The following is a 20250-nucleotide window of genomic DNA, read 5'->3' as shown; positions in this document are numbered from 1 at the left end:
AAGTTCTAAGTGTTAATTTTTCATTTTTGCTAAATTATTCAGAAGACCATATTATCTGAAATAAAAATTAAATAAAATATAAAAAAAATAATTAAGGAATAATTATGAGAATTATTAAAATACGTAGAAAATAATTATAATTATCGGGATATATACAAAATAACTTTGAAAATTATTAAAATAATTACAAAATAATTATGAAAATGATGAAAATAATTACAAAATAATTATGAATATTATTGAAATAATTACAAAATACCTGTAAACACTATAACTACAAAATAATTATAAATCTCCTGAAAATATCTTTTTCTAACTCTTCTCAAACATAATCACAAAATAATTATAAAAATTACGTAATTCTTAAAAATTCTTATTACCAAAATAATTACTAAAATAATTATTGAAAGACATTTCATAAAACTAGTAAAATAGTGTACTCCCTATTCCAACTCAAACTGCATTCCTCAAACCTGCGCATGACAAAACTAATACAGAAAGTCTCCGCAAACTACAATTCATTTCCCAATACTCAATCTTTGCTACACCATCAAAATTCCTATCCACGTATCACAACTTGAGTAATAGCGAAGAAACACCATAGACGACGCCATGATTACCAGGACGTCATAATCCTGCAGGAAGCGCCGCCATGGTGTCCATGACACTTCATGGGGAAACTCAATCAACATTTTAAGAAATAAATCGCTCCCAGCTAGATATTTATCCGCTTTCCAAATGGATCGATTCGAAACGTTTCATAAATCACGTTCGTATATCTAATGAAGTGGATTAACATCTCGTGGAGTATTAGGACATTAGAACGTCCTAGCAGGTGTAGAAGAAAATTTTTGTAGCCTCGTTGGACAAACTGCTGACCGTTCTACTTTTGGGGATGTTTCACTAGGAAACCATGAATCGAAGAAACAAGAAATTGGAGTGCAAAGTTCAGCCATGCTTCAGAAACGTTCCAGTTTTTGGTGAACTCCTATCAGGAGACCATAGGACAAAACCGGGGCCGAAAGAAAACCGTGTAAAGGGTTGACATTCACATTTTTTCCCCCTTTAGAGCTTCCGATCGCGTCTTGTTTTTTTCAACGAGGATTTTTCCACCAGGGAACCATGAGAGCGGCGGAACGGAAAAAGGAGGAAAATCTTTTTCCACCTGGGACGTTTTTCTTCGTTCCGCGACGCGCACGAGCTCTCCGTTGCTTGCCTTTCGACCAGGGACACAGGAAAACGCGAAAGTCCCGAAGGTTCCGGCCTGGAAATACGGAAAATCGCGGAAAATTGGCAGACGGAAAGTCACCGATCGGGGAAACATAAACGGTGGAAAACGTGAACGATTTTCCAACGGTGAAACTCGGAGACTTCTTGCAATTAGGATGAAAATCCAGGCGCTTTTCGTTATGGCGACTCTAGAAGAGATTATCTTCCGACGAAAGGTTTGTCGAAAAAACATCTTCGATATCTTCTTGTTTATTTTCCAATCAGGGTAACATGGAATAAGTGGAATTCGAGGGAAAAATACCTTGAGGAACCTATCGATTCCGATATTTGCGAGAATAGGCTAACATGAGTGACGGAAAATTTCTAGCATTGGTCTTTGGGAAATTACCTGGGTTGCGTTCGACTTTGAGGACTGTATTTTATGGTGTCATTGTGAGAGACTTCAAATATTGTGATCCTACAATTAGTGGTTATTGAGCGTGTCATAAAAGGTTTGGTACAATCTATATACTACAAGTCTTACAATTACAATTATATTAAATAATTGCTTACAATTGTATTAAATAATACAATGAGAAATACTATAGTATGAAAAATAACAGTTTCATAAATTGTTTCATATAGAATTTTATATAAATTCTTTATAGAAATACAGTAGTATGAAGAGCAAGAGTTACATATAGAACTTCATATAATTTATTTGCAATTAAATGTTATATAGAGTTAAATTATTATTCGGAAAATCAATCATTTAATATAATAAAATTTAGTTTATAATATACTAAGTTAACATTACTATGTTTTGATCTAATATATGATATAATAGTACAAGTAACATAATCAGAAATAACTTCACATAATTTATTTGCAATTAAATGTAATATAGACTTAAATTATTATTTAGCAAATCAATCATTTAATATAATGAAATTTAGTTTATAATGTGTTAATATAACATTACTATGATGTAATCTAATATATGATATAATAGTAGTAGCAGAATAATAAAAAATACAACAGTATGGAAAACAAGAGTTTTATATAATTTAAGAACTTCACATAATTTATTTGCAGTAAAATGTAATATAAATTATTATTCAACAAATAAATAATTTAATCCAATAAAAATCTAGTACATATTGTTCTAATTTAATTACTATGCTATAATCTTTGATACACTAATCTTATATTACTATAACATAACCTATTATATCTGAAAGATGCTACTAGAACATAACCTATTATGCAAAAAGACATCAAAAGATCAAAATACATTTAAAAATCAGAATTTCTTAAACAGATTTCTAAAAAATTGTAATAAGAGGATTAAAATAATTTCAACAAGAGGATTAGTGAAAAAAATAATAAATATAAGAACGTTAAGTGGTAATTACTGTCTTACGCTACACACCAGCGCTAGTGTGTTAAGCTACGCGAACCCGCATTATTTACGAGCGGTGGGTAACGCGTTAATTGCTTGTGAAGAATTTATAGGGGTCCCAAAGAACGAGAGAGCAAAAAGGTCATAGAGAAATTAAGGGAGAAGTTGACCATTTAATGGGTGCGCCAATTATCTCCAACTTGGCTACTGGGACCACAGTAAAATGCTGGAGGTGGACTTTCCTTGATGAGTTTTTGCTCATCAGCTGGGTTCCAAATGAGAATGAATTCTCTTAATTAGACAAAGATATTGAATCAAATGATGAAGGTTTATTAGTGAGATGTACGTAAAATACGATGGTGAAAGCTGAACTGTTTTTTAATTATTAATAATATAGAACGATTCATTTTTACAGGTTGATCAAGTTACAATTTGAGATTAGGAGTTTAGAAATTTTCAAGGTTGCAAATTTTTTAATTTTGAAATTTTCACACTTTAAATTTGCAAGTTTGTAAATTTGAAAATGGTTGAATTTATAATTATCTAAATTACCAAATTTTCAAATTCCTAAATTCCCAAATTCTTAAATTCCTAAATTTCCAAAGTTCCAAATTTTTAAAGTCATATATTTCTTAACCTCCAAATTTCTAACTCTCAAATAAACCACATTCTCCAATTCTGGAATTTTGAAATTTCTAAATTTCTGAATTGAAAAATTTCTAAATCCAACTCCTAAACTTTCAAATTTCAATCACACCATTTTATTACTAATTACATAATAACAAATAGTAATATTCATTAAAAAATAAAAAATTTCAAAAATAAATCCAAAATTGATATTTTTGCAACAGTATACACTAAAAATAACCTAATAAAATTTCTACATAAACTCGCAAGAAACTTTAATTTCTAAACCCACAAATTTCATTTTCCAAGTAAGAAATCTTACATCCATCGTAAATTCGTTTTCATTTAAATTCACATCACTTCTTCCGACCATTTGAAGTCACTACACCAACAAAAGTGAAAGAGCTTCGTGAAGGACAAGTGTATTAGGATTCTATGTTGTTTCTAAGTTTTCTAAGCCCTTTCTAAGCCGAGCAAGTGGGCGTTAAGGTTAGTGATATTCGAGTACCCCGTCAAGCGGAAAGCAGAAGCTTCAGAAGGTACATTAAACTTAATTCAAATTAATTATTGTACATATATCTTCTAAATTGGTCGTGTAATTTGTTAGAAGTTGTAACCGCAATCTAATTGAATGATAAAGTGTTTAGGATTTAGAATTTCACACGACAGAAAAACGTCGAACTACAAAGCCACAAAATATCAGAGTATCAGAAGAACGAGAAATTAGATGACTGACGAAAATCGTCTTGGGAAAAAAAGTGAAAGCCAATTAATGGCCCTTCTAATGCCAGGAGTACAGGAAATTTAAGGAGATGAGGTCTGTGAAAAATTCTGAAGGGTGTGGTAATTAAAATAGATCCATTTTAAATAGGTCTATTTTAAATCAGTTTGAGATGTTTCAGTATTTTGAATATTCACAGTAAATTAGATGTAGTTTTAGTAAAGTTAAGATTAGGTTAGGTTTTTAGGTTATGTATGGATAATTAAAAACTATAAATTTTGGGTGGATTTGGTGAATTTTAGATGTTAATAGTAAACTGTTGAATATGGAAATTTTGTGTAATGTACTGTAGCTTATGACTAGTTTTTTCAGTGGATTAATTTAATAAGATAAATAAATTGCGAAATACTATTACTATTTTCGAATTGTTCACGTTTCTAATTTTCAAATCTCAAAATAACTAAATTCTTTTATTATCAAGTCTTTAACGTTTTAAATTATCAAGTTTCTACATATTTCTATTTTCAAATTTACAAATTTTCAAATCTCTAGATTACTAAACTTTGAAATTTCAATATTTCAGAATTTCTATAAATCACTCAATATGTAAACTTGTGAATTGCTAAATTCACAAATATTCCGATCGAAAAAATGATAAATTTCTAAATATCCAAATTCCTAAATTTATAAATCCTCAAATATCTAAATTTTCACATTTTCATCTCCCTAAATCTCTAAATTTGTAAATTCATAAACTCCCCAATTTTCAAACCCCAAAGTTGATAAATTTCTATATCTTCAAATTTCTAAATTTTTGAATCTTCAAATTCCCAAATTCATAAACTCCCAAATTACAAAATTCATAAATACACAAATTTATAAATTTTCAAGTATTGAAATCTCTAAAACTCTAAACTTGCTAATTCATAAACTCACCAATTGTCAAACCCCAAAGTTAATAAATTCCTATATCTTCAAATTCCCAAATTTATAAGTTTTTAAATCTGTAAATTCTCAAATTCATAAACTTCTAAATTCCAAAATTAACAAATCTCCAAATCCCTAAACTCTTAAATATTCAAATCCCTAAATTTCTGCATCTGCAAATTCCTAACCTCCCTAATTTTCCAATCTCAAAATTAATAAATTTCTACATCCCCTAATTTCCAGATTTATAAATAAAAAAGCTTCTAAATTTCTAAATTTCTAAATCTCCAAATTCTTAAATTTTGAAACTATGAAATCTCCATCTCAATATTTCTATCTCCATCTCAGTATATCACAAAGTTCAACACTCTAAATCCAATAAAGCAACGTTTCTCGTCAGCATGATTCATTCACTGATGACGAAAAACCTTGTTCAACGATAAAAAAGAAGTGTCGTTTACGACGATCGTTGGAATAGGCTGTTAGAAAAGGTTAGTTAGTAATGCAGGGACGCTTGAAATTCTGTGACACGATTTATGGAACATGTTGAATGTCCATGAGCCAATTAACATGCCCTCGAGGGCTAGGGGAGCAGAAAAGACCCGAAGGTGCGTTTCTGAAGAAACTTTCAAACTTGGAACTTCTAATTCTTATCCTTCTAATTGTGTCAAATTTTCAAACAAAATTAATTTCTGACAAAAATTAAATTTAAATCAATCATTTTTAGTCATTTTTTAATCACAACGTGGACTATTACATTGATTTACAGGCTCTTCTGATATATATAACTGCTACATATTGTAATTTTAATGATTTACATTTAATAAATAATTATAAATTTTTGATTAATAGTAACAGAGTATTTAATCTCAGTTTAGATTTCAGAGTTTATAAAATTATATAACTACTATATATTTTAATTTTAATAATTTACATTTAATGCATAATTTCAAATTTTTTATTAATAATAACAGAGTCTAATCTCAGTTTAGATTTCAGAGTTTATAAAATTACTTAAAATTATATTAACTTTTTAAGTAATACATATTCCATCAGGTGTAATTTTATTTATTTAAAATTGATAGATAAATTATTCTTGTCAAATAATATTTAACAATTTTTAGATTTTTGATTATGTATCAGATTATTGAAAAGAGTTGATATAAATATAATTTTAATTTGATGTAAAATTTGAGAGTAATGGGGGATTATATTTTACAATATGTTATATAAATAATATAATATTTAATAAATAATACACGAAAAGTAGTTGCAATATTCATAAAAGAATTTTATTATATTTTTAAATATTAATTTAGCGCACATAAATGATTTTTATTGAATACTTTGTATAATGTTATAAAATAAAAATTAATTCTATTATACTAGTGTTTTATTAAATAGTAATATTCTTGTAAATAGAAATTTAAGATACAAATATTAATAAATTTTGTAAATATTATTTTTTCAAACATACAGATAATTGTAAAATACATTTGTAAAATTTAATTTGTAAAATACATATTCTCTTCAATAATTTTTAATTAAAACGTTTCATTGCGCTGTATTATTTATTAAAGATGGTCAATATAGTCAGGAGTAAAGCATACAGATAAGAATTTCACACAAACCTTGTAGGTTCACGTCAGAAGAAAAGTGAAAGCTTATTATGGTGTGCCTGGAAGCAGGACAACAGGAAAATCACAGAGGTACTTTTCAAAAGTGCCTTTAACTCTGACCTTAAGGGCTCACCTCTCCTTTAGTCGCTTCTCACAGGAAAGTATCTTTTCAATGATCTACCGCACGTATTTCTTCTGTGATGTATTTTCCTTTTATGAACAACAAAGTCAAGATATCGAAGTATTTCGAAGTTCTCGATATTTATATACTTTGTACTATTTGTATTTATCGCTGAAATTAAAATTCGCGGAAGCAAGGTGTCTATTAATTTAGAAGGAATTAAGTTAGTAATAATTAATTTATATGTAGGAAAATTGAACTTTAGAAGTTTTCATATTTTCAAGTTTAGGGATTTCTAAATTTTTAAGTTTTCATTTTTTTAACTCAAAGTATCAAGTTGTCAACTTTTGAAATTTTTAAATTCTCAGATTCTCAAATTCTCAAATTCTCAAATTCTCAAATTTCCAAATTTTCAAGTTTCCTAGTTCTCAAAGTTCCAAATTTTCAAGTTTCCAAGTTCTCAAATTTCTATATTTTTAATTTTCCAAGTTCTCCAATTTCCAAGCTTTCAAATTTCAAAGTTCTTAAATTTCAAAGTTCTTAAATTTCCAAGTTCTCAAATTTCCAAGTTTTTAAATTTCCCAATTTCTCGATGTCTCAAATTCTCAAATTTCCTAACACATAAATTCCCAAATTTCCCAATTTCTAAATCTTCGAATTCATGAATTTCTAAATTTCTAATTGACCAATAGCATACATCCTCAAATTCCTATATCCCTAATTTTCTATACCTCCTAATTCCTAGATCCCCAAATCCCTATATCCCAAAGTCTCCATATCCCCAAACTTTTATATTCCTAAATCCCTATATCCCAAAGTCTCCATATTCCCAAATCCCTACATCCCAAAGTCTCCATATTCCCAAATCCATAAATCTCAAAATCCTTAAATCCCCAAATCCAAATACTTTAAGCACCTTTATACCTTGAGACAAGTAGAATTTGAATTATTAACTATGTGATCCATCATATCTTAATTTATATGCGTCATTTATAGTATTTTAATTCTTATGCGTCCTTCTCTATATTTTAATTTTTATATTGTACATTATTCATTATGTCTTAATTTTCGTTTCGTTTATTTACATCGTGTTCACATCGTTTAATATATTTTAATTTCTATACATCTTTTATTACGTCCCCATTTTCGTGTATCGATTATGTTATTCATTATGTCTCAACATCTAATGTCTTAGCATTTGAATAATTGTTCAAAGCATAATGATCGTTCCCACGGTTTGTAATTAATTTCCCACGAGTACAATGCTGACCCATGCCACGCCAACAGAGAACGAAGACACCGAGAACACGTGGGATCGCTGTATGGGTTTCACCATACCACTGGCAGCTGTTTCTCATGGTCATGGGGCCCATTATACGGCGGAAACCTATAAATAAGACCCAGAACCCTGCTCTCTTCAGTCGCTCTGCTGCAACCGTTCTGTAAACGTTGCTTCTTTCGTTTTTATATTTTTAAATTATGTTTTGTGATCGAATAAAATTATCTCCTTTGTAAAAATTGATTTTAGTGAATTTGTTGTTTAATAAATTTATAATAGTCGTTTAATAAATTTTAGTGAATTTATATACTTGTTTAATAAATTTTAGCGAAGTTATGTTGTTTAATTAATTTTAGTGAACTAATTTTGTTGTTTAATACATTCTGGTGGACTTGTTTAGTTTAATAAATTCTAGTAAATTTATGTTGCTCAGCAAATTTTAGCGAACTTATTTACTAGTTCAGTAAATTATAGTGACCTTATTTACTTGTTTAATCAATTCTAGTGAACTTATGTTGTTTAATAAATTTTAGTGAACTAATTTTGTTGTTTAATACATTCTGGTGGACTTGTTTAGTTTAATAAATTCTAGTAAATTTATGTTGCTCAGCAAATTTTAGCGAACTTATTTACTAGTTCAGTAAATTATAGTGACCTCATTTACTTGTTTAATAAATTCTAGTGAACTTATGCTGTTTTGTAAATTTTAGCGAATTCGTTTACTTGTTCAGTAAATTATAGTGACCTTATTTACTTATTTAACAAATTCTAATAAAGTTATGTGGTTCAGCAAATTTTAGTGAACTTGTTCAGTCAATTATAGTAACCTTATTTACTTGTTTAATAAATTCTAGTGATCTTATAATATTCAGTAAATTTTAGCGAACCTATTTACTTATTTAGTAAATCATAATGAATTAATTTACGTGTTCAGTAAAGTCTAGTGTATTTATTTACATCGTTGTATACAAAACAATTTACTACACTTTCAGTGTTTCCTTTTTTAAGATAAGTGATCTTAAAAATTGTCTCTAAAATATACTTCGTGACATTCTTTGAATCGCGGAATCAGATACGGTGTTTCCTTCAGTTAAAAATGATTGATAGTGACGCAAAAGTTGCAAAATTAATTACAGTTTCGTGCAGAAGTTTCGTGAGAAAAGTTTATAAGATTAAGAATTGAAAACATGGATACCTTGTTTTATTTTATGTGAATACTGTTTTTATTTGAAAAATAGTGATCTTCTATTACATATTGTGGGACGAATTTAAAAAATGAATTGTATAACACTTTGAATTAATTACTGATTTATGAAACGAGACTTTAGTTCTAGTGTTGTAAAGTAAGCTTGGTGTAAAACTGTTTTAATAAATATTTTAATTCAATTTCATGTGTTGCATAAATTTTAAATTCCTGCAAGCTTGTCAGATAAAAACCAGTGCTTTATTATGTTTAAAATAAATACTCTCTCTTTTTGTTATTTTCATAATTGAAAATTTTTTTATTTTAATTTAATTGAGCATATTTTATCATATCAAAAATACAGCATTTTTTAAAATTGATTATATTCCGTTATATCAGAGATACTCCATTTTCTTTTTTAATTAATTATATTCTATAATATCAAAAATAGTCAATTTCTTAAATCAAATTTTTATAAAAAATATATCATTTAGTATATTTTTTGTTATTTAAAATGTTAACTATTTCATTTCGATTTTTAACACAATAAAAAAAATATTAAGAGTGAATTTCAATTAAACACTCGAACAAAATTTTAAATACTCGACAATATTTTAATACTGACTTGACAAATAAAAATTTTTACAAAAAGAAACTAACGTTTAACACTAAACCTACCGGCATATAATGTGCACTTAATTTGAAATTAAAAATGAAGTTAAGAAATAAATAAACAGACAACGAAACATAAATTAGTACACACATTTATTCTTTTTCTTGATGAAAATCAATTATGATTTCAAAGAATAAACAAAATGTGTATTTTATAATAAGAAACTTGTGGAACGGTCATTTGACCGGTTTTGGTAGTTTTAGTGTTAAATATACTAACATACTAAAAATAATACAACAAACAAGTTTAAATATACTAATATAAAAATATTAATACACGTAATCTCACTGAATTATATCCAAAAAATACCACCGCGAATATCAATAATCTAATGAATACTAAAAATTGACAATTCCTAAATTAACATTTCTCCGACCAAAAATTTCTTGTACATTTAAATTTCATTACTCGTTTCAAAGCGAAAGTACGAGTTAATTGGATGTAACGCGTGCTTGTTGACTCGAGAGTTGATAATAGGCAATTCCGGCATTGGTTTATGAATTATGATCGTTCAGTTCAGGATTAATCTTCAAATTAGCGTGTGAAAGCACGATGATTCACTGTTCATTGCGATATTCAATCGCTGTTTCCGATGTTGTTGCTAATAACACGTAAAGGAAGAATTATCACTTACCGGACGGATGATTGGACTGCAAGTTGTAATCGTCGACCTGTAGAGTGCTGTTTGGTCCTGTTCTAGTAAACCTGACAACGTGATATTGATTATCGTTCACTTTCACACCGTCCTCGCCTATGGGATGATTGTTTGTTCCCATATTATAGACAGCGAAAACGTTTCCCTCCACCTGCAACATTTTAGGTGATATTTTATTACAACAGTGAACGTAAATTATTTACGGTTTTGTTGGAAAATGATTTTTAACGGAGTGTGAAATTCCAAGTGTAATAGGAAATTCCTGATATGATTCAGATTTTTCTTATTTGAAGAATTGAGTAACGTTGCGTGAGAATTGTAAGATTATGTAAGACATTTTCTAAGATAAGCGATATAGATATTTCCTTCCTTAAACTAGAAGCTCCAATATTAAAACTCATTTCATAATGACTCAATTTATAGTTAAATTCATTTAGATGGAAGTGAAACTTCTTACAGTATTATTTCTTACTCCATTTTGATATTTTACTGCAATTTTCATTAATTTACTTCGATCTAAATTGAAAATTTGTTATTCTAAATATTCTTTATAATATAAATGTAAGTGAATATTTTGTAAATATAAAGGTTTGTAACATAAATATCGATCAAGTTTAAGAGTAATAAATTTATAATTTCTGATGAATTACATTTTTGGTGATATATTTGTACACTATCGAGTACGATAGACTTTTCCAAGCAAAATGGCGATGATGTGGAAGAAAGCTTTTCTTTATATTCTGTGAACTGTTATTGTCATTTCTCGTTTATGTGACATTTTAGTTTATTTAAGCATAACAGTTTTCTTTGTATCGGTATGAGTGTACAGGAAGAAGTCCTTTACAAGTTGTCTTTGGTTTTGAGAAAATTCGAGGGTAGACTAGGAAACATCTGTGTAGAGCTTAAAATATCTAGAGAGGAATTAGATACAGTTTAATAACGTTGTAACAATAAAAAGATCTAAAGATTACTTAGAGAAATTGTAGGAAAAATCTGAGGGTAACATAGATATTTCTACAGGGGATGTAATAACCCCTTTTTGATCATAGGGTCATCTAGAGAGATTCCAGAAAAAAATTTTAGAAAAACCCAGAGAAAAACTAGGGAGAATCTAAGAGAAACATACGGAGATCTTATAGAGATTCTAAGAAAGATTTATCCTAGTGGCTTTTCAAAAAAAATTTAGAAAATTGTAATTAATTTCTAAAGATTCCTAATAAAATTTAAAGAAGTATTTTTCTATAAAAAGAGTCTAAGCTAATAACAATGACCTATGCAGAGTCCAAGAAAAATTTGGGAAGAGTCTAAGACAAATCTAATCTAGATATTCTAGCAAGAAGTATTTACTTCAGTAAAGTTCAGTTTACTTATAAGTATTTACTTCAGAAAACTTGGCTCTTGACATCATGAATGTTTATGCAACCTTCAATTACATTAACTTGAACAACATTAAGTAATAAAATTCTGTTTACATCAACAGTAGAAGACTGTGACAATTTTTCTTTTAAATTAATTAATCGCGAAACATGTACTCGTCAAGTGTGAATGAAGTATAATAGAATCTTTAAGGTAACTTTGGAATATTATAGACAGAGGATATTATAGATCTTCGCCATATATCTTTGGAGAGTCTATGATGCTTGAGAGTATACATTTCTTTTATGAAATACTACAGAAATTTATACAATTTTACATTTTCTGTCATTCTTACTAACAGAGGATCTCAAAACCATGTTTCAGTATTGAATAATTAATACAGTTTGACTCATTTTTTTTTGCTTAGAGGTAGATAGTAATTAACAGCAATTTCTATTGTAAATATTAGAAGTATTTAACAATATGTAAATACAGAATATAAAATAAAGTGTTATTAATAACTTGCTGTAACGTTATTTTACAAAATATTTCACTTAAGTAAATTGTGTTTACTGTCATTGAAAATGGAAAAAGTGACTCATGAACACTTCTATGATTTTAAGCTGTACATGACAATAAAAAATTCGTTCTAGTCTTTGTGAGCGTCGTTTCAATCAATCATTTGATTTATAATTCACTTTATATTGCTTTACACCAAATAATTCATACAAATCCATCAATCATTTTAACAGCCGAACATGATTTAAACGTTCGAATTAAATGGAATATATTGTGTAATAATTGAAATATATCGAGTCATTTTATATCTTCAATTTTACGCATTAAATAATTCCGTTATTAATTATGCTAGTGAAACGCATAAAATGTCTTAACATTTAATAAACATTAAATTTACACAATAAACTCTGATTATAAATTACTCATACCTAGTCATTCTTCATTAACATAAATAATATATTTAAGACTTGGAATTTCACTTATATAATCCAAATTCATCTGAAGTAATCTCTGCTTAATTAACATAAACAAATATATTTTTCCACGTCGATAAATCGTATTTAATTAATCTAATTATTAAACAAAGACACATAAATTAAAAAAGATCCTCACGTTTCGAAAAATTATTTTTAAATTTCAACAATTGTATTTGCACAGTATATATTTTACGTGATGTATTTTAAAGTGAAATGTAAATAATTTATTGTTTTGTTGCTTTGACAAAGTTACTTCGCACAACGTAATAAGTTAACAGAACTTTCTATTTCGCAATGTTTTCACAATTTCTTAGAGGATCATTTTTAATTTCGTTACATAATTCAGATAATTCGTTTCGTTACTAACAATTTTAATTTCGAGATAATCGTTGCTCGAAGCAGACTCTATTCTGAGAAGTACTGCATCCTTCACACTAGTAACAAATCCTAGGGCCACTCTATCCTTTTTCATTTCCGGTCTTTGATCTGGTGGAAAGGTGTACGTGATGATTCCTCTTCCGGCTCCGAATTCGTAAGCTACGGCCTCTGCAACAAAGTAATTACAAATTATTAATGATAGGATTGCAAATACAATTTTGAAGTTTCACTTAATGTACGTTTAAAGATATTTTAATATCTTTGAAATTTTATGTAACTATTAAATATACATTTCTAGTACTGGAATTTTAGTTATTTCAATTTAAAGATATTTGTGTTTATTTATTTATTGTTAAAATAGAGATATTTGTATTCATTTATTGTTAGATAAATATTTTTGTAATGCGACAGCTTCTGTTCTTGACAAAAATAAAATAATATAAAAATGTAGTCAAAGTATAATTTAGAAATTTTTTAGTAATTACATGCAGATGTCAACCTATGAGTTAGGACGTGAGGTCCCAAAAATTTTTCTCTTTTTTACAATACTAAGTATATTTATAATAAAATGTACAATTAGCTGAGATTTTAATTAGATAAAATTAAGTATACATACTCGTTTCAACAAAGAATACTTAAAATATTTAAAAAAATGAATTTAAATATGAAAATAAAAGAAGTGATTTAAAAGAGAAATTATTATTACGGTAAAAATAATATACTCAGGGAAAGATTGATCGACTCGAAGCTAAATAATGCAATTTGAAAATTTAGTCATTTTTTATTGTGTGCCAAGCAATGTAGGTTAAATATGTTACCATTAATTTAATCACCATAATTTTTTATCGTGAGTGATGAGAAACAGCAAATCAGATACGCTGTGCAGTTATAATTTATCATGAATTATATAATCACTGTGATTACTTTCACATTTTTGGCATCTGCATGCAAACTTTAAGTATTAATCTACGCGTTGACGTGGTGATAAGTTGGTAATGAAATTTTGTAGCAATGATAAATTTCAGTAGAAAAACATGCAAATACTCGTACAAATATTAGTCACGATAGTTTTAGAATGTATTTTCTCAGGTTTAATAAAATGTAAAGGAATATTATATAATTTTTGTGCTTTACGTTCTTCGAATGAAAACATTTTTTGTTTGTAATCATTTTGTATCGATTATTAATTAAAAAAATTATAATTTTTAATAAAAGTTGTTATTATTTTAGAAAGTATTCTTTTATGACCCAATAAAAAATTGCAATATTAAATAAATTAAAATATTAGGTTAGGTTAGGTTAGGTTAGGTTTGATTAAGTAATAAATGAATTATGAAATAAATGTAATTTAAATAATTTAAATTAATTTTAATTAGTTTTCTAAATAATTTAAAATAAATTTAAATTTAGTTTTTCAATAATTTTAAGTAACTTTAAATTTAGTTTTCCAATAATATTAAATAAATTTGAATTAAGTTTTTTAATAATTTTAACTACTTTAAATTAATTTAAACGAATTAACTTTTCATTTATTTGTTGATTTTCTACAATCATTTATTTTCCAGTTAAACAATAACTCAAACAAAGAATTTATTAAGAGATTTATAATATTGATAATTTTTATTTTTGTTAAAGTTTTATTATTCTACGATAATGATTCTTATTATATTTAAGCCGTATAATCATTACAATCGATATGGAACACAATGCCGTATTATGAGATAAGATAACAAAATCAAATTGTCAAGTATCACCTCTCTAATTTTTAATCAATTTTCATATTAAGCTATTAAATTATTATTGAGGTTATTTTTATATTATCAATTAAGTTATTTATCTGTAAGTTATTTATCTATTTCTAATTTAGCTTATTTCTATTTATTCTATTTACTTTATCTCAATAAAGTTTTCCCTTTCGAAGACTAAGTTGTTTACAAAAATCATTCAACACTTTTCATTCCTAATACAAAACTAAATTTAACTCTCCAAACTTTAGTAATATTAAAGATTATTTTTAGAATCTTTTTAAAGATTATTTTAGAATCTTTTTTAAAGATTATTTTAGAATCTTTTTTAAAGATTATTTTAGAAATCTTTAGAATTACAAAATTTTACTAATTTTTTAAATATTAAAGGTACGTATATATTTTAATTTCACAATAAACATCAACTTTCATAAAATTGAAATTTCAATTTTCTTTACAAATTTCCTACACGTTTCGCTACCATTTTTCCAACGCATCACTTTTGATTACTTTTACACGCTTCGCCACATCTTTAATAAATTTTTGCATTCACCATTAACATACGAATATCTACAAATTTTGTCACGTGTCAACGCTAATTTCGCTCAAAGGAAAACACATTTCCATTTTCGGTACGTGAGCCGAAAGCGACCTCTTAAATTAAAATTATTTAGTTTAAAAGCGAATTCTTTTTACGCGATAAACTTTTTAGAATGTGAGATTGGAGACAAAATTTTGTTGAGCTATTTACAATACATATAACAATGCATTTATAATACTTAAATTAATAATTTATCTTGAATAAATTCAATTATTAATAATTTAATTGATTGATTGATTTTATATGGGCCTCGACTGCTATGATCTATTGGCACAATAATAATTTAAACAAATACTTGAATTTAATAATTTATCAGAACGCATAAAGTATCGATAAAAAATAGTTCACTCAATGTAGCTGTTAATGTAATAAATTTACTTCGAAGGGTGTGATGGCCAGGCCTTGTATTGTCTGCTAGGGTCGGTTTTCTGAGACACGTGGTTTTTTTTTAGCGGTCAAAGGAACCGTAGAAAATGGCAGATCGTAGCACTCGAATGGGACACTGCATTAGTCAAGTAAACCCTCACGTTTAGGTTTAAGTTATTATTATTTATTATCGTTCTTGTTTTATTGACAATATTAGGGAGAATTTTAGAAATTTTTAAATTTTGAGAATTTTGGAATTTGAGAATTTTGGAATTTGAGAATTTTGGAATTCGAGAATTTTGGAATTTGAGAATTTCGGAATTTGAGAATTTTGGAATTTGAGAATTTTGGAATTTGAGATTTTTGAAACTTGAGAATGTTGGAATTCGAGAATTTTGGAATTTGAGAACTTCGGAATTTGAGAATTTTGGAATTTGAGAATTTTGGAATTTGAGAATTTTGGAATTTGAGAATTTTAGAATTTGAGAATTTTGGTATTTGAGTTCTTGTTTTATCGAAAATACTAGGGGGATCGAGAAGTATTCATTTCTTCAATGACTTCAAAGTTTTTCAATGAAAATTCGAAGGCCTTTTTTAAAAAGGGAATCGAACAATTGCCTTTACTCTAGGAAAAAGCGTTAGAAAATGGTGGAAATTATTTTGTTGATTAGCATGTAAGATTTCTTTAATAAATAAATGTTTTTCGAAAGCAAACGAAATTTTGATTACTTTTCGTACTCCTAATATATTGTAGGCATTGGTTCCGTATTGTTGTGTGACCCATTAATGATTATAGTCATTCCTTGAAGTATGTACGGAGTGGGGGTTGTAAGTGATATCGTGTTTTCACTGAAAAACGCATCATTGAACGTTCGTTTAATTTTCAGTCACTTTTATGTCATCCTTGAAATGATAAGAACTCGTGTAATTTCCTTTGAAATGTAATTAAATTTTAAAAATATTCCTCTGTTAATTAATGTCTATTCAGTCAAAAGTTTCTACAATATTCTTGTCATCCCTTAACTCCTTCCCGTACTTCGACGAGTCTCTCACGTGACGCACTTACAGCTCAAATATGACAAACCTTACTCAAATTTTGAATACTCTTCAACTTGAAATTTAGGTCCAACTATGAGTTACATTATCAAGGATCCCTTAATATAAAATATACAGAACATTTTAATTTTCTTTGTTCGTTTTAATATTATAGTTCTGAATAGTTCATCTTAATCTGTTAAATAAATAGCACAGGAAGGGGTTAAGGATTTGGTAATTTATTCATTTGTAAATTAAGTATTTGCAAGTTAGGGACTTCAAAATTGAAAATACTAAAAATTGAATATTTTCAATATTTACAATATTCAAAATTGAATATTTTCAAACATATAATTTGAAAATTTAAAAATTCGTAATTTTCAAAACCTCTCCTTATATCTCAATTATTCCTTAGGGGGTTAGGAAGGGGTTAACCTTATTTACTCACTAAATCAGAAATATTTACCTTCGTTGCAAGTTGGCCCGATGAAACTGGTCATGTCGCAATCGCACGTGTAACTATTCCGCTGTTGCACACATGTGCCATGGTTCGCGCACAAATCGTGTGTGCATTTTTTCCCAAGGTGAAGGCTGGTGAACATATTGCAGCCATGTTCTACTAAGGAACTCGGAACAACAGCATCGGAAATCAGGTTGATGCTTTCGCCGCTGAGATCCAACGAGGCGAGACATCCCTTGAAACCGTGTTTGCTGAGTATCTGCTCCGGTAGTTGGCCATATTGGGTTTTCTCGACACCCCCTGCAATAATAGGACTTGTTAGTTTGCAAGTTTCGATGAATCACTATAAGGTGATTAACGAAACTTTGATTGAACCAATTAACGATTATTGTGCTGTTGGGGCAAAAAGTTTTGTTGTCATTTACTTTGTTAGTAATTTTAGTAAAATTTTAGTTCTTACATAAATTCTGTTGATGACAGGAACGTGAAATATTTCATTTTAGTTAATAATTATCGACATTTTTTAGTTTGTCGCGATTTGGTGTTATATATTTAATAGTTTGAGTTATGAGGACGTTTGTAACGAATGCAAGAGGGTAACGAGTGGAAATGTGAGGCATCAAAATTGTTAATTATTGATTGTTTATAATATATTGTTATGTTATGGACTGGTAGGCGATCTCTTTGCGGCGCGGGGGCGCTTTATGTGTCCCTGTGGTCGACAAGCCGTGGCTAGGGGGGGCGTTCTACGTCCCTCTGAGGCCTCCATGAAGCCCCGTGAGGGATGATGCTTTGCATCTCCTGTTGTGAGGGTCGACGGACGGAAATTACTTCGGTAATTTTCCGAGACGTACAGGCTAACCTAAGAGCAAAGCCACCAGGATTTCGAATCGTTCTCGGATCGATATCGTCCGTAGTGGGGGTAGGACCACGTGACTCAGCGGGGTCCGTGCCGCTACGGAACGAGTCGCGCTTATCATTCGTTCGCTCGATAGACGCCTCGCAATTCGATCGTACTTACGCCCTTGCCTCGCCTCATTGAAACTATCGTTAAAATCATTTTCCAAGATTGATTTCTTTGTTAATTAGTTTATTGTGATTTCACGTTCCTTATTTTTGTCAATTATTATTCATTTTCCAAATTAATTCGTATTATTTAACATATATTATTCGAAATTGTTTATTAGTGTTCGTATATTAATATATTATTGTACATATTATTCCTGTTGTTATTCTGTTTTGAATTGTATATTTGTGTTTGTGAATAAATATGTTTAATTAATCCCCGTTCAATTCGTGTTTCTTTTATTTCCCTTACGTTTTCAACAAATTCGTATATAAAGAATTATGCGAAAGAATTTAAATATTGATTTGTTTTTACAATAAAAACTTGTAAAGTACATACTGAAAAGTTAGGTTAGGTTCGATAATTTGATCATTTGAAAATAACATTTTTCATAACATCTTACTCAACAATATAAAAACGATGTAAAAGAAGATAAATTTTTATCAAACGACTTGAATAATATCTGATAAATATTATACATAATGAAATGATTATATTTAAGTGGCTTTTTAAAGTATCGTCCATAAAGAGATGAAAACATATATAATTTGAAAACATGTATAAAACGTTATTGTAAAAGTTTGTCGAGCAATAACAAATTGCAGTATAAATAAACCTTCGAGAAAAGTAGGTAAAAATATACAACTTTTATAGTCTTGCATTTCTTATCCGATCTATATTTTTTTATGTTGGAATTGTTTGTTCAACTGTAATTTATTTGTCCTTTACATTCCTTTTACTCATCCATAACTTCAACGGCCGATAGTACTATTTGGTGAACAACAGTCTTATCTCTTGATGATATATTGATACAATCTTGTACTTAATGGATTCATCGATTATTTTGATTATAATGCGCATTTGATGGGATCATTATCGTACGACACAGAAGTCTTGAAGAAGTTTAAGTAGTTAGGTATTTGGAAATGTGCGAATTTTGAAGTGGCAGGTTTTTAAATTTACTAAATTTTAAATTTAGATGTTGAGAAATATGGAAATATAAAAATTGTAAAAATTCAAGGTTAAAAATTTAGAAATGCCAAAGTTATGATTGTTGTATTGTAACCAACTGTAAAAATGGTTATTAGGGGCTGTAAAGATATGCAATATCAATAGAGAGTTTTCTACGATTACAGAATGAAAATTACAAATTTTAATTTTGAAAATTTTCCAACTTTTAACTTGACGATTTTTTAGTGTAAAATAGAAACTTAAAAAATTTGAAAATTTGAGGAAGTGAAAGAAAAACATGTACAAATACGAATATATGAACATTTGAGAAGTTAAGATGTAATTCTTTAAGAAGAATCTTAAAGAAATGAAAAAATTGAAGTCTTGAAAAAATAAGAAATGGAAAATTTAGGTTGAAAAATTTATTCCTGCGTAGTCGAAAAACAGAAAATTAGCGAATTTAAAAATTCGATAATTTGAAACCTTGAATACTTGAATACTTGAAAGCTCGAATATTTGAATATTTGATTACTCGAATACCTGAATATTTGAGTACGCGAATACATGAATATTTGAATACTTGAGTACGTGAATACATGAAACTGGAATACTTGAATACTTGAATTCCTGAATACTTGAATACTCGAATACTTGAATACTCGAATACTTGAATACTTGAATGCTGGAATATTTGAATATTTGAATATTTGAATATTTGAATATTTGAATACTCAAATACCTGAATACTTGAGTACGTGAATACTTGAATATTTGAATACTTGAGTACGTGAATACATGAACACTGGAAAACTTGAATACTTGAATACTTGAGTACGTGAACGCGTGAATACTTGAATACTTGAATACTTGAATTCTTGAAT

General features: G+C 28.1%; 1 protein-coding gene across 6 annotated transcripts in view; it reads right to left on the bottom strand.

Moving 5' to 3' along the window:
* The window catches only part of Nrx-1 (neurexin 1), a 583956-nt gene that overhangs the window by 64821 nt on the left and 498885 nt on the right, over positions 1-20250 (bottom strand). For all 6 annotated transcript variants that reach the window (XM_076536346.1, XM_076536345.1, XM_076536349.1 and 3 more), the window contains 3 exons: positions 17359-17652; positions 13135-13313; positions 10396-10567 (listed from right to left, as the gene is read on the bottom strand). In XM_076536346.1, the coding sequence (XP_076392461.1) occupies positions 10396-10567; positions 13135-13313; positions 17359-17652 (645 nt within the window). The remainder of the gene's footprint in view (positions 1-10395; positions 10568-13134; positions 13314-17358; positions 17653-20250) is intronic.

The sequence above is a fragment of the Megachile rotundata genome, chromosome 10, assembly GCF_050947335.1.
Source record: "Megachile rotundata isolate GNS110a chromosome 10, iyMegRotu1, whole genome shotgun sequence".
NCBI lineage: Eukaryota > Metazoa > Arthropoda > Insecta > Hymenoptera > Megachilidae > Megachile > Megachile rotundata.
This window is presented reverse-complemented; position numbering and strand designations above follow the sequence as displayed.